Source organism: Cnephaeus nilssonii (genome assembly GCF_951640355.1).
Source record: "Cnephaeus nilssonii genome assembly, chromosome: 17".
NCBI lineage: Eukaryota > Metazoa > Chordata > Mammalia > Chiroptera > Vespertilionidae > Cnephaeus > Cnephaeus nilssonii.
In genome coordinates, this window is record NC_137088.1 from 644179 (window position 1) to 656077 (window position 11899).

Consider the following 11899-nt stretch of genomic DNA (forward strand, 5'->3'; position numbering starts at 1 on the left):
ACATGTTTATGTGCATGTTGGCCATTCCTATGTCTGCTTTGATAAGATGTCTATGCCAATCTTTTGCTCACTTTTTAACTGGTTGTCTTCTTAAATTGTGAGTTATATATTCTGGACACTTTTTCAGGAAAACAAATAGAAAAGATAAATATTTGAAAAATAAATAGTACTAAAACTGACAATAAAGAAAACCATAAAGACCAATAACAAAGACAAAATTCCAAAAACTTGCCTGACCTTGACCAATGCGAGGCCTAACTTGGAAGAAAAAGCACTAAGACGTTCAGAGCATATAGAAGGCAGCAAGTTCCTCAATATTGCTTCTGTGGCATGTATTATTTTCATGTTCAAACCTGACTGGACGAATACAGAGAAAAATAATTAGAGGCCATCTTTGCTCACAACTATAGATGGCATACTACCATAATAAATCAATCTAAAAATAAATATTAATTTTAAAATCTTAAGCCTAACAAAGAGCAACTTACAGAAAATATAACAAGTACTAGTAAGACAAGACTGCAGGAGGAATTCAAGGGTCATACACCAGAGAGGTGTTACCACGGCCAGCACACCCATAACCGGAAAAAGTGCCATAACCTCAAGGAAGCCGAGAAAGTCCACAGGAGTCAATGATTACTGGTCAAGCCCTTAAAAAAGGCGTGGCTCAGTGGTTGAGCATTGACCTATGAACCAAGAGCACATGTCCAGTTTGTGGAATCAATCTCCAGTGGGGGGCATGCAGGAGGCAGCCGATCAGTGATTCTCTCATCATTGATGTTTCTATCTCTCTCTCCCTCTCCCTTCCTCTCTGACATCAATAAAAATATATTTTAAAAAAAGGGGGTATAGGAGTTGAGGAGGAACATTTCTTTCTCCTTTCCTTCTTCAAGCTCATTTTTTAAACTAATAATATATTTTAAAATTAAGTATTATAGGAAAATGCCTCCTATTCCCTTAAAAACAGAAACTGGACAGCAAATGCCTACACAACACTCTCATTTCACAAATTGCAAAGTGCTGACTAAAGTCTCAAGGGAGGAATAAGCAAGGTGTGTACCATTATTTGCAGATGTTAACAATATATAAAAAAGGGGGAAATTCCTAACAAATTCAAGAGTCTCAATCTGAAAATCATTAGAAGTTTAGAAAAAATTTTTAAAAAGTCAACTGCATTACTATGTCAAAAATACCATTTAAAAAAATCAATAAAATCAGGTAAGTCCTTTTCCAATAACTAAAAAACATTTGAGAGGGTATTAAATCGATTTCTGCATTAGTTTTAATAAAATTACACAACCAGGGGACCGGGGTGGGCTAGAGGAGATTAATGGGAGGGAAAGGGGGCATATGTAATACTTGCAACAATAAAGATTTAAAAACCTAATAATAAAAAATTATACAACCAGTTTTAAAAAATGAGGAAAAGTCTCTGAGGAACACTTTATAGAACTTGACAAAGTGCTGGTGAAAGTCATCTGGATAAGTGGGCACAATAACCCTTGTTTTAAAAAATATTTTTTTATTGATTTCGGAGAGGGAGAGGGAAACATAGAAACATCAATGATAAGAATCATTGATCGGCTGCCTCCTGCGTGCCCCCTACTGGGGATGGAGCCCACAACCTGGGCATGTGCCCTTGGCCAGAATCAAACCTGGGACCCTTCAGTCCGCAGGCCAAACCTCTATCCACTGAGCCAAACCGGCTAGGGCGGGCACAATACCCTTTCAATAGATTCCTGAGGTCCCGGCCAGGTAGCTCAGTTGGTGAGAACACTGTCCCGATATACCAAGGTGTGAGTTCGATCCCCAGTCAGGGCACAAACAAGAATCAACCAACGCATAGCTAAGTGGAAGCCGATGTCTCTCTCTCTCTAAAATCAACATAAAAACTAAAGGCTCCTGAGAGCAGACACACTAACCTAGAAAGGGGAACGGGACGAGGCTCCACTTTAGAACCTTCACCTGTAAATAAGTCAGAGCACATGAAGAGCGTGACCTTCTCAGCAAGTGCTGCCGCGCTATTTAGTGACCAGCACGGAGACAAAGCACAAGACTGTAACGAGTTCTAAACGAGTCACAAGGGAAGGTACACTTACAGAATTGTCTTAAGCCAGAAAGAGAACAGCCCCTTCCCTGCAGTAAAGAAGGAAAAGACATTTCTGAATCCTGGGAGCTACGATGCCCTCAGACACAGAACAGGAGCACTCCGAGGCCCTTCCAATGGCACTGCTTCCCCGAATCACCAATTCTCACCCAGCCTCTGCTCCTGCACCCACACCACCAGCCGAGGGGACCTCTGCTCCTGCACCCACACCACCAGCCGAGGGGACCTCTGCTCCTGCACCCACACCACCAGCCGAGGGGTCGTCTGCTCCTGCACCCACACCACCAGCCGAGGGGACGTCTGCTCCTGCACCCACACCACCAGCCGAGGGGACCTCTGCTCTCCTGCACCCACACCACCAGCCGAGGGGACCTCTGCTCCTGCACCCACACCACCAGCCGAGGGGACCTCTGCTCCTGCACCCACACCACCAGCCGAGGGGTCGTCTGCTCTCCTGCACCCACACCACCAGCCGAGGGGACGTCTGCTCTCCTGCACCCACACCACCAGCCGAGGGGACCTCTGCTCCTGCACCCACACCACCAGCCGAGGGGACCTCTGCTCCTGCACCCACACCACCAGCCGAGGGGACCTCTGCTCCTGCACCCACACCACCAGCCGAGGGGTCGTCTGCTCTCCTGCACCCACACCACCAGCCGAGGGGTCGTCTGCTCCTGCACCCACACCACCAGCCGAGGGGTCGTCTGCTCTCCTGCACCCACACCACCAGCCGAGGGGTCGTCTGCTCTCCTGCACCCACACCACCAGCCGAGGGGACCTCTGCTCTCCTGGGGGCAGCCTGTGGGCTTCCTGCTGCCTGAACTGGTTTCGTGGCTCGTCCTGTCCTCTCCACCCGTTCCCGGCAGCAGGTGCCCTTCCTTAGGCCCCACAGATCCAGGGGGAGCCCCTCCCCTTCCCAGGAGGCTGGGTCAGCCAGTGTGGCCTCCTCGGGCCTCCACGCCTCGCTAAGCCGCTTCCTAAGCCGCTTCCTCGCTGGGCTTAGGGAAAGGACCTTTGCAAGTCAAGGTGAAAACTGGGTGAGATGCGCACGGAGCCAGGATGTGGGGCGCGTGGGGCGCACTCTATGGCAGCCAGGACGACCCCGTCTGTCCCCGAGGATGCCCGCCATCGGGACTGTCCCTGCCAGCACTCTGGCTCCAAGGCACAGCCCAAACGGCCGGCTGACGAGTTACACGGAAGCTCCAGAGGACCCCTTCATCCAGCTCCCACGTCTTGGCAGAGCAGGGTGGGTTCCTGACGTGTCTGCTGAACATGGGACAAGGGCACACGCCACAGTCCGCTCATCCCTGGGCGCAGTCCAGCCGGGAACACGGCTGCGAAGGCGGAGATGCTTCACCCTCCGTGTCCGAAACCGCCCGGGGGCTCCGTCTGCCCCTCGGGTCACAGAACCGCAGGCGACATTCCTTTGGCGAAAAAGGACACGCTCTTGTCCTGGATCTTGTACTGGAAAGTGAGGCTCCGACCCCGCGGGGCGGGCGGCGATGGTGTCCGCCAGAGGACCCTCAGCTGCAGGACAGGAGAGAATGAGAGGCCCCGCCCAGTACCTGCCCCACCGTGACCTCCCAGCTCCTCCGTGACCTCGGCCTCTGAGATCGCTGCACGTGTGCCATGCAGGTATGGGACGACTCCCACCACAAGGCTGTCACAGCTGAGAGTCAAGGGGCCTCCATTACGACAGTGACACGTGCTCCCCACGGGAAGGCAGGCACCAGGCCCCCGCTCTGTCTGTGGGCCCTTCATCCTGCTCTCTCCACGGTCAGCACGTGCTGCCGCGCTAACTTAGAACGTGAACGCTCCACCCAGAGGCCCGGGAAGGCTCCGCCTGTCCGGGTGACGTCTCGGCTGAGCGTCCTGCGCCTTCAGAGCCAGGCCCCAGCGCCCGGCAGAACCTCTCACGCCACCGCGGGCACCGCTGCTCAGCATGGCTGTGCTGCTTTAGACGCCACACTCGCCTCTGAGTGTCCCTGGGCAAGAGTGGCCACAGGAAGTTAGCCTGGAGGTGGGGCTGGGGTGACTCGGAAGGCACAGAAGCATGGCCGCCTGGGATAAGCCTGGCCTTCCTCGGCGCAGGCCCGCCCTCCGCCTGAGCCTCCCCCCAGCACTGTGCAGGGGCAGCAGCGGGCGGCAGCCCAGCCTCAGGGAAAGCCGCCCAGGTCCCGAGTTTAAAAGAACACTTTCCCACGTGAGGTCCGGACGCAGGCACAGACGCCAGCGGCCCGTCACCCAGCAGGATGCTGGCCCGCCCTGCGCACCTGCCCGTGCACGTCCCTGCAGAAGCCGGTGGCCAGGCCCTCGGCCCGCAGGACCAGGTGGCTCTGGTGACTGAGGCCGTTCAGCAGGAGGTCGCTCTCCTCGTCCTCGGCGTCCCCGCTGGCGTGCACAAGGGCCACTATGTTTCCCTGCAACAGACACAGACGGGAGCCTCTCCTGACGGCAGGGACACCAGGATCGGGCCGCACGCCCTCTCCCAGGTCGGCCTCCACCGCCACCGCGCAACCAGGCCCTTTGCGGGAGGGCCCCTGCCCGGGCTCCAATCACCCACTGGACATCCGACACCAGCACATCCAACCTGCACCTCCAGATCAAGTCACCTGAAACCAAGCACGGCCGGCGGACGGAGGGTCCCGGGTCCCACTGTCAAGGGCATGTACCTCGGCTGCAGGTGCCCGGGCCCTGGTCTGGGCACGTGCAGGAGGCAACCCATCGATGAGTCTCTCTCACATCAATGTTTCTGTCTCTCCCTCTCCCTTCCACTCCTTCTAAAAGGCAATGAAAAAATATCCTTGGGTGAGGATTAACAGAAAATAAAATCTCTATTATGGTAAAGTCTCTAGTTTTGCCTAATAACTTGACAATAAAGGTTACAACCTACACTTACCCTGCACCTCACAATTTTAAAAGCAATTTATACCCATTATCTCAACTGATCGATAGCCTCACCCAGAGGGACAGTGACTGCCCAGGACACAGGGCTGGGCCTCGCAGCACCACGACCAGCCCACGGGAGACAGCGCTCGCCACCCCGTTAGCAACGGCAAGCACGGGGAGCCGAGCGGAGACGACAGACCTGGGCCTGCCTGGCCCGCGTACCTGCAGCCGGCCACACACGCAGGCTCTGCAGTAGTGGATAAAGTCCAGCACGGCCACCGCCCCCACGCCCAGGCTCAGCAGCACACTGAGGTCGTCCACCAGCAGCACCGGGCGCCTCCAGGCAGCCTCCCCCTGGTCCACGGGCTTCAGGGCGTCCCGCACGAACTCGTACAGCGGCTGCAGGCTGCCGGCCTTGGCCTCCCTGGACATGAGGCAGAAGTCAGCGGAGTTCACTGTCCACAGCGTGCATCTTGGGCGGAGCAGCATCACAGGGAGGGCGGGGGAGGCAGAGCTGATCCCAGTCCCCGGCCGCAGGCGTCAGGGTGGTCGGGCCAGGAAAGGCGAGCGAGCAGTGAGCTGTGCTTCCACACAAATCCTCCTCGAGGCCCCTGGCACCCGGCACTGGGCTGCCAACTGCGGACACAAAAGCAAACAGCCCCCAGGCCCCGAGGAGCACGCGCCTCGGACCCGCGGTTAGGCCCGGAAGGTTCCTGTGGCTGGGCAGGGGGCGCAGCCCTCCCAGCAGGTCCTAATTGAGCACAAAAAACTAAACAGCAACTCAGGGTCCTGGTGCGAGGGGCTCTGGTCTCAGGGCGGCTGGAGGGTAACATGCGCCTGTTTCTGAAGGAGCTGCCCCAGACACGCCACCTCCCCGAGACTCCCTCGGCGGCCGTTTCCCAGAAACAGAGCCGGTCACCGTATTCCCGGCAGACAACAGCTTTGGGGACAGCCGCCCACCACCTGGCCCAGGGTCAGAGCAAGGGCTTCCAGGAATGCCGCCACAGCAGGGACGTGTCTGACCCGAAGCCACTCTGACCTCCCACACACCGAGGGGGAGGCAACAGCAACGCTGGGCTGGCCCCCACCAGCTGTGCCCGGGGGCCGGGCTGCAGGCGGACTGACCTGAGGAACTGCAGGGGGCGTGCCTCCCCCTCAGCCCGGAAGAAGGTGTCCACCGCTGACCTGAGACCCTCAAGGAAGACGAGCTGCCCGCGCTCCCGTGCCGTGGTCAGGCTGACACCCTGAGCACAACCAAGAGAAGAGTGAGCCACAGCGCCTCGCACGGCGCCTCCCAGGGGAACCCCAGGGCTCACCTCAAGCTCTCAGGAGGGCACGGCCCCCACAAACCCTGCAGACGTGCACCTGTCCGTGGGCCCGTGTCTCCTCTCCCCTGGGTGTTCCCACCCACAATTCCCATTCGGTTTTCAGAAGTGCACTTACATGGGTTGTCACTTTAAAAAAAAAAAGTGCATCTTTTATTTCTATATTTATTTTTATGATTACCCACCGCAGATGTTAATTTGCAATAGTGATAAAGATGCCTTTTTAAATGCATGTGTTTATAAAACTAGGCACATTTAAAAGTAGTAAATGATAATAGTAAGAGGGTGGGAGAATGATAGTCTCTGTAGCAACTACTCAACTCTGCTATTGTAGAGCGAAAGCAGCCATAGACAATTCATCGGCAAATGGGTGTGGCTGTGTTCTAATAAAACTTTATTTACAAAACACCAGGGCGCAGGCAGGAGTTTGCTGACCCTTGCTCTAATCCAGTGATGGCGAACCTATGACACGCGTGTCAGCACTGACACGCGTAGCCATTTCTGATGACACGCGGCCGCATGCCGAGGATGAAACATTTGCTGCTCCTGAGGATGAAACATTTGCGACTAGAGTCTTGGAGTTAGTTTTTTCCTCAAAGTGACACACTACCCGAGTTATGCTCAGTTTTTTGGCGAAGTCTGACACACCAAGCTCAGAAGGTTGCCCATCACTGCATCAGAACTTGTTAGATAGGATTCTTCATGAACCACCCAATTAAGAACCTCAAGACACCTGCTTACAAGGCAGATCCCGAGTCCCACTCCAGACCTCCAGAACCGGAAATTTCGGGGGCAGAGCCCGAGTCAGCATTCAGCAGAGCGCCTGGGACGGTGACACACTGCCCTCGCTGTGCGGGAACGGGGACACGCCCTGGGCCCGGTCTCCATGGCTCCTTCACCCACTCGTGTCCTCCTCTGCCCACCCTCAGCTCCAACAGCCCGTGCTCTTGCTCACGGCCATTCTGCTCGTGGAAGTGCAGTCACCCACCAAGAGGGCGTGAAGTGCAAAGAATGACAGCTCCCTCGAGGCTGCGCACGCCACCCTGCCGTGTTGAGGGTGAGGGCAAGGAAGTAGGAAAAGCAGCCCATCCGGAGTGAGACAGCCTTCTCATCCAGAAAGCCCGATGCCCAGGCCAGAGGGAGCTGCGCCGCAGACCTGGAACGCAGCGTGTGTTCCTGCCCTGACTGCCCCCGAGCTCACGCTGACGTCTAACGGGCCCGTCTTCCTGTCTGCACCGAGGGAGAAAGAGCCACCCTGCTCTCCCCCTCCCACCCGTTTCCCTGCATCAGGGAAGATCACTGCTGAGGGTGACCCGGTTCTCTCCCTGGGTGAGCCTGGCCTATCAAAACCAAACCAAACGCCCCACCCGGTCCATGAGCAGCCTCCGCCGTCACACGCTTCCCTGCCTTTATCTGATGAGAGGAGGTGCAGGTGACAAAATGCCCGTCCCCACCTGGGTCCTAAGCCCTAGACTGAGGGAGAGACAGTGGGAGCCACTCGGCTTGGTGGCAGACCAAGCTGTGATCGCCAACCCAGCGGGGCCGAGACGAAAGCCCACACGGAGAAAGGGGAAACCGTAACTGGTCCAGAATCGGTAGAGATGCGTTTGGTTAATTAACAACAGACCTGGGTCTATAAACTCTAAATTAATAAGACACGGGAGATGCTATCTAACCCCTTCAGACAAAGGGCTCCGGAGCCACGATTTCCTTAGTCCCCCTTTTGCCAAGTTCTCTACAACCTCAGAGCACTCACACGTGCGTGGCACACACACTCACTCACCACCGAGTCTAAGATACTTACCAGCTTCTGTCCCACGATATTGTAGTGACTGAAGGACTGAATGAGTGCCACAAAACACACCTTACAGTTAGCTGGAAAACAAAACAAATTTATCTCAACAACGTCTCTATTCACAGTCGCTCTCCTCTCCTCCACACCTCTGCAAACTCAAGCACTAAGGCAGGTCTTAAGAGACTCAGGGGCCTTGCAACCTAAAATACCAAGTTTGATTCTAAGATGCGATTTTTGAAATATTTAATAATTGTACCTTTTACAATTGATTCTGAGATGCACTTCTGTTAGATGAATTACTGGGTACCTTCTTTTCCTCTAGTGTTCATACATTGTGGTCTTTAAAAATTTTTATTTTTCTGTTTGTTGTCAGTGTACAGGAGTACAATTAACTTTTTTTGCTTTACTGACTAAGGTATTACATATGTGCCCTGTAATATGTAATTTTACTTATTACATATAAAGTAAACAAAACAAATTTATCTTAACAACGTCACTGCCCCTATAATTAACTTTTAAGACTGGTCCTATATCCGAGACGATATAAAGGAAACGCAAAGAAGCTCCAGCCACCTCACTGCACGTAATTAATTCTAATGAAGAGCCACCTGGCCACCCAGACACCCGACGAGTCCCATTTCTTCCTGAAACAGGCTTCTCTAAATGCTTTCTGCCTCAGGTTTCTTTCTCAGTCGCCTCAATGGGTCCCCTACCTTTGAGGTAGAAGGAGAGAAAGTGGTGCACAAGGAAACTGCCATCGGTCTTAGCGTCACAGAGCAGAGTCAGCTTCCCCTGGAAAGTAAGAGGAACACAAAAAGGTGAGTCAGATCCCTGGACAGAGGGCGGCTGGCTGTATACATCTGCAGAGTATGTGTGTATATGTGTGTGTAATACATATATGTGTAATACATATGCACTAGGATTATCAAAAAGGAAGTAAAAATTGTGGGAAAAACAACAATTAAAGTGATCAGTATTAAGTCACTCATTATGGGCAAGCATATCTCGGCTTCCATTTTCCCGAAGCAAAACAGAGAATAAAATCCCTCCTCTTCCTCACTCCTCACCCAGTAACTCAGGGAGTAGTCTGGGGGAATGAGATACTGAACAAAGGAAGCGTCTACCATCAGAATCCAACAAAATCACAGCCTGCCAACACTGGGAGGGAACTTCAAACACTTCTGCTCCAGCCTCCTCCCTACTTCTAACTCTGATGCCGAGTCCGTCCTAGAGGGTGGGAGGAGGGAAGGCGTGGTGTTGACAGACCTCAGTGTCCAACGGCCCTGGACGCTGCTTCAGGCAGAGCTCCGGCCACGGAGCCCTGGAAAGACCTCTCAGGATGGCCGTCTCTGCAACGCCTGGCCGCCCTGACCCAGCCACCTCGAGTTCCTTGTCAGTGAAAGGGAAGGTCACGATCAAGGGGGATCGCCCTGGCCGGTCTGGCTCAGTGGATAGAGCGTCGGCCTGCGGACTGAAGGGTCCCAGGTTCGATTCCGGTCAAGGGCATGGACCTTGGTTGCGGGCACATCCCCAGTTGGGGGTGTGCAGGAAGCAGCTGATCGATGTTTCTCTCATCGATGTTTCTAACTCTCTATCCCTCTCCCTTCCTCTCTGTAAAAAAAAAAAATCAATAAAATATATTTTTAAAATTTTTTTTAAAAAAAAAAGATCAAGGGGGATTAGACACACCACCTCTGTGCTGTTGTGACTTTTTTCATTTATGAAACATGAAAGATGCCCTGGCCGGTTTGGCTCAGTACTAGGTAGATAGCGTGTTGGCCTGCTTGGCCAGCAGACTGAAGGGTCCCAGGTTCAATTCCGGTCAAGGGCACCAGTACCTCAGTCGCAGGCTGGATTCCTGGCCCCAGTTGGGGCATATGGAGGAGGCAACCAATTGATGTTTCTCTCTCTGTCTCTCCCCCTCCCTTCCACTCTCTCTAAAAATCAATGGGAAAATATCCTCGGGTAAGAATTACAATTAAATAAATAGATAAATAATTTTTTAAAATGTATTTCTTAAGACAAAACTAACATGAAAGATCACACTATAGCTCCTGAGGGTTACCCCAGGGCCGTCATCCCACTGGGATCCTCCATTACCTAGCTGGGCCCTGGGCTGAACACTTGGGTGGCACAGAAGTCATTGGTGAGGTAGCCAGCGCCACCTGCAGGCCTGGGCAGCCAAGAACTGCTGGTTAGCTATGAAATCCACAAGGATCTATCGAAAACTGATTTGCCTGGCACTAGGGGTTCACAAAGGCCTCTTGGCTGGCTGGAGGAGCTTGACATTTCGTTACGAAGACAAAGGTTATGAAACGAACCAGGGATGTTCCTGGGAGAGGTAACCCCCTGGGCTAAAAGGTGAAAAATTTCGAGGTGCCCCAGAAGGCGGGAAGAGTGGGAAACACAGTGGCGAGGCTGTGGTGCCAAAGGTGGCCTTGGCACAACCCCGCGTTGGCTGAGAGCAGCTGGGAAGCGCGCGTCTAGGCACCATGAGAGGGAAGCGTCGGAGGAGCAGCAGCGATTGCCGCGACCTGCGGGGGCTCCCGAGCCAGGACACGCAGGACGGGGAAGAAGCTGGGCCCTGTGAAGGTGGAGAACCAAACTCTCCTCTCCGCTCAGGCAACCTGCCCTGGGCGCCGGGACCCCCACGCGGGTGAGCACACCGAGGGCTCCCGGTACACGTCCGTCCAAACGTCGAACATGCTTCCCAGAACGTTCACGGGCACCCACGGCCTGCGAGAAGCCGCGAGAAGGTGCAGAAGTCCGCCTCCCGCGGGTCCTGAGGTCCCGCCCAAGCCCGGTCGGCCCTCCCTGGACTACAACTCCCAGGCACAGCCGGCCGGTGGACAGAGCGTCCTTCCCGCGGGTCCGCGGGCCCTGCACCCGGGACGCGTGCTTCCGCCCGGCTCCAGGGGCCGCCCCTCCCGACCGCGCGCGAGTTACCGGCTCCGCCCGGTCCGGGGAGGCATTGAGGAGGTTATTGAGCTCGGGGAACATTCCGCGCTCGCGGAGCAGCGTCCTGGACAGGGAAGTAAAAGTGCCGCGGACACGAGCAGGGACTGCAGCACACAGCACCCACGCCCCCGGGCCAGGAGCACGCGCGACACCGCCTGCGCCTACCGCAGCCAATCAGGAGGCGCCTGGACCTGGGCGCTTCCGGCGCACGTGTGATGACGCACTTCCGGCCGCTCTCCCGCCGCACCCTCGGCCCGGCGGCTCCAGCGGCTACAACAAGTTTAGTTCCTACCTGCGGATCTGCGGCGTGGGAGCCCCCGCAGTGGCGCCGCCCCGGGTGAGCTCGGGCTGTGCTAGAAACGTGGGCTGCATCCGGGAAGGAGAGAGGTGGGGGGGTGGGGGGGGCACAAAGCAGAAAACAAACAAACATGGAACTAGGCATTGAAAAGTCCAGTGGAATGCATAACCAATGGACACAGACAACAGGGCGGGGGGCGGGAGGGGTGGGGGAATGGGGGAATAAGGATACATACGTAACACCTTAATCAATAAAGAAATTAAAAAAGAAAAAGAGCCCTAACCGGTTTGGCTCAGTGGGTAGAGCGTCGGCCTGCGGACTGCAGGGTCCCAGGTTCGATTCCGGTCAAGGGCATGGACCTTGGTTGCAGGCACATCCCCAGTAGGGAGTGTGCAGGAGGCAGCTGATCGATGTTTCTCTCTCATCGATGTTTCTAACTCTCTATCCCTCTCTCTTCCTCTCTGTAAAGAATCAATAAAATATATTTTTAAAAAAATAAAAAAAGAACAGGGATGTTGAGTCCAGTA

The 11899-nt window shown here is 54.6% G+C and overlaps 1 protein-coding gene across 3 annotated transcripts; it reads right to left on the minus strand.

The window, feature by feature from the left end:
* Nucleotides 1-315: 315 nt before the first annotated feature.
* ELP6 (elongator acetyltransferase complex subunit 6) lies at nucleotides 316-11213 on the minus strand. Of its 3 annotated transcripts, XR_013814822.1 has the most exons (8): nucleotides 11063-11213; nucleotides 8830-8908; nucleotides 8126-8196; nucleotides 6122-6240; nucleotides 5219-5420; nucleotides 4381-4527; nucleotides 2886-3634; nucleotides 316-2441 (listed from the first exon to the last, which is right to left on the minus strand). XR_013814822.1 is itself a non-coding variant. In XM_079794776.1 (7 exons), the coding sequence occupies exons 1-7, from the start codon at nucleotides 11114-11116 to the stop codon at nucleotides 3509-3511; spliced, it is 798 nt and encodes a 265-aa protein (XP_079650902.1). In that variant the 5' UTR covers nucleotides 11117-11213; the 3' UTR covers nucleotides 316-3508. The 3 variants fall into 3 exon arrangements, 2 of the variants coding, with proteins under 2 accessions (XP_079650902.1, XP_079650903.1); XM_079794776.1 differs by having other exon boundaries at nucleotides 316-3634; XM_079794777.1 differs by lacking the exon at nucleotides 11063-11213 and adding an exon at nucleotides 10608-11014 and having other exon boundaries at nucleotides 316-3634.
* Nucleotides 11214-11899: the final 686 nt, after the last annotated feature.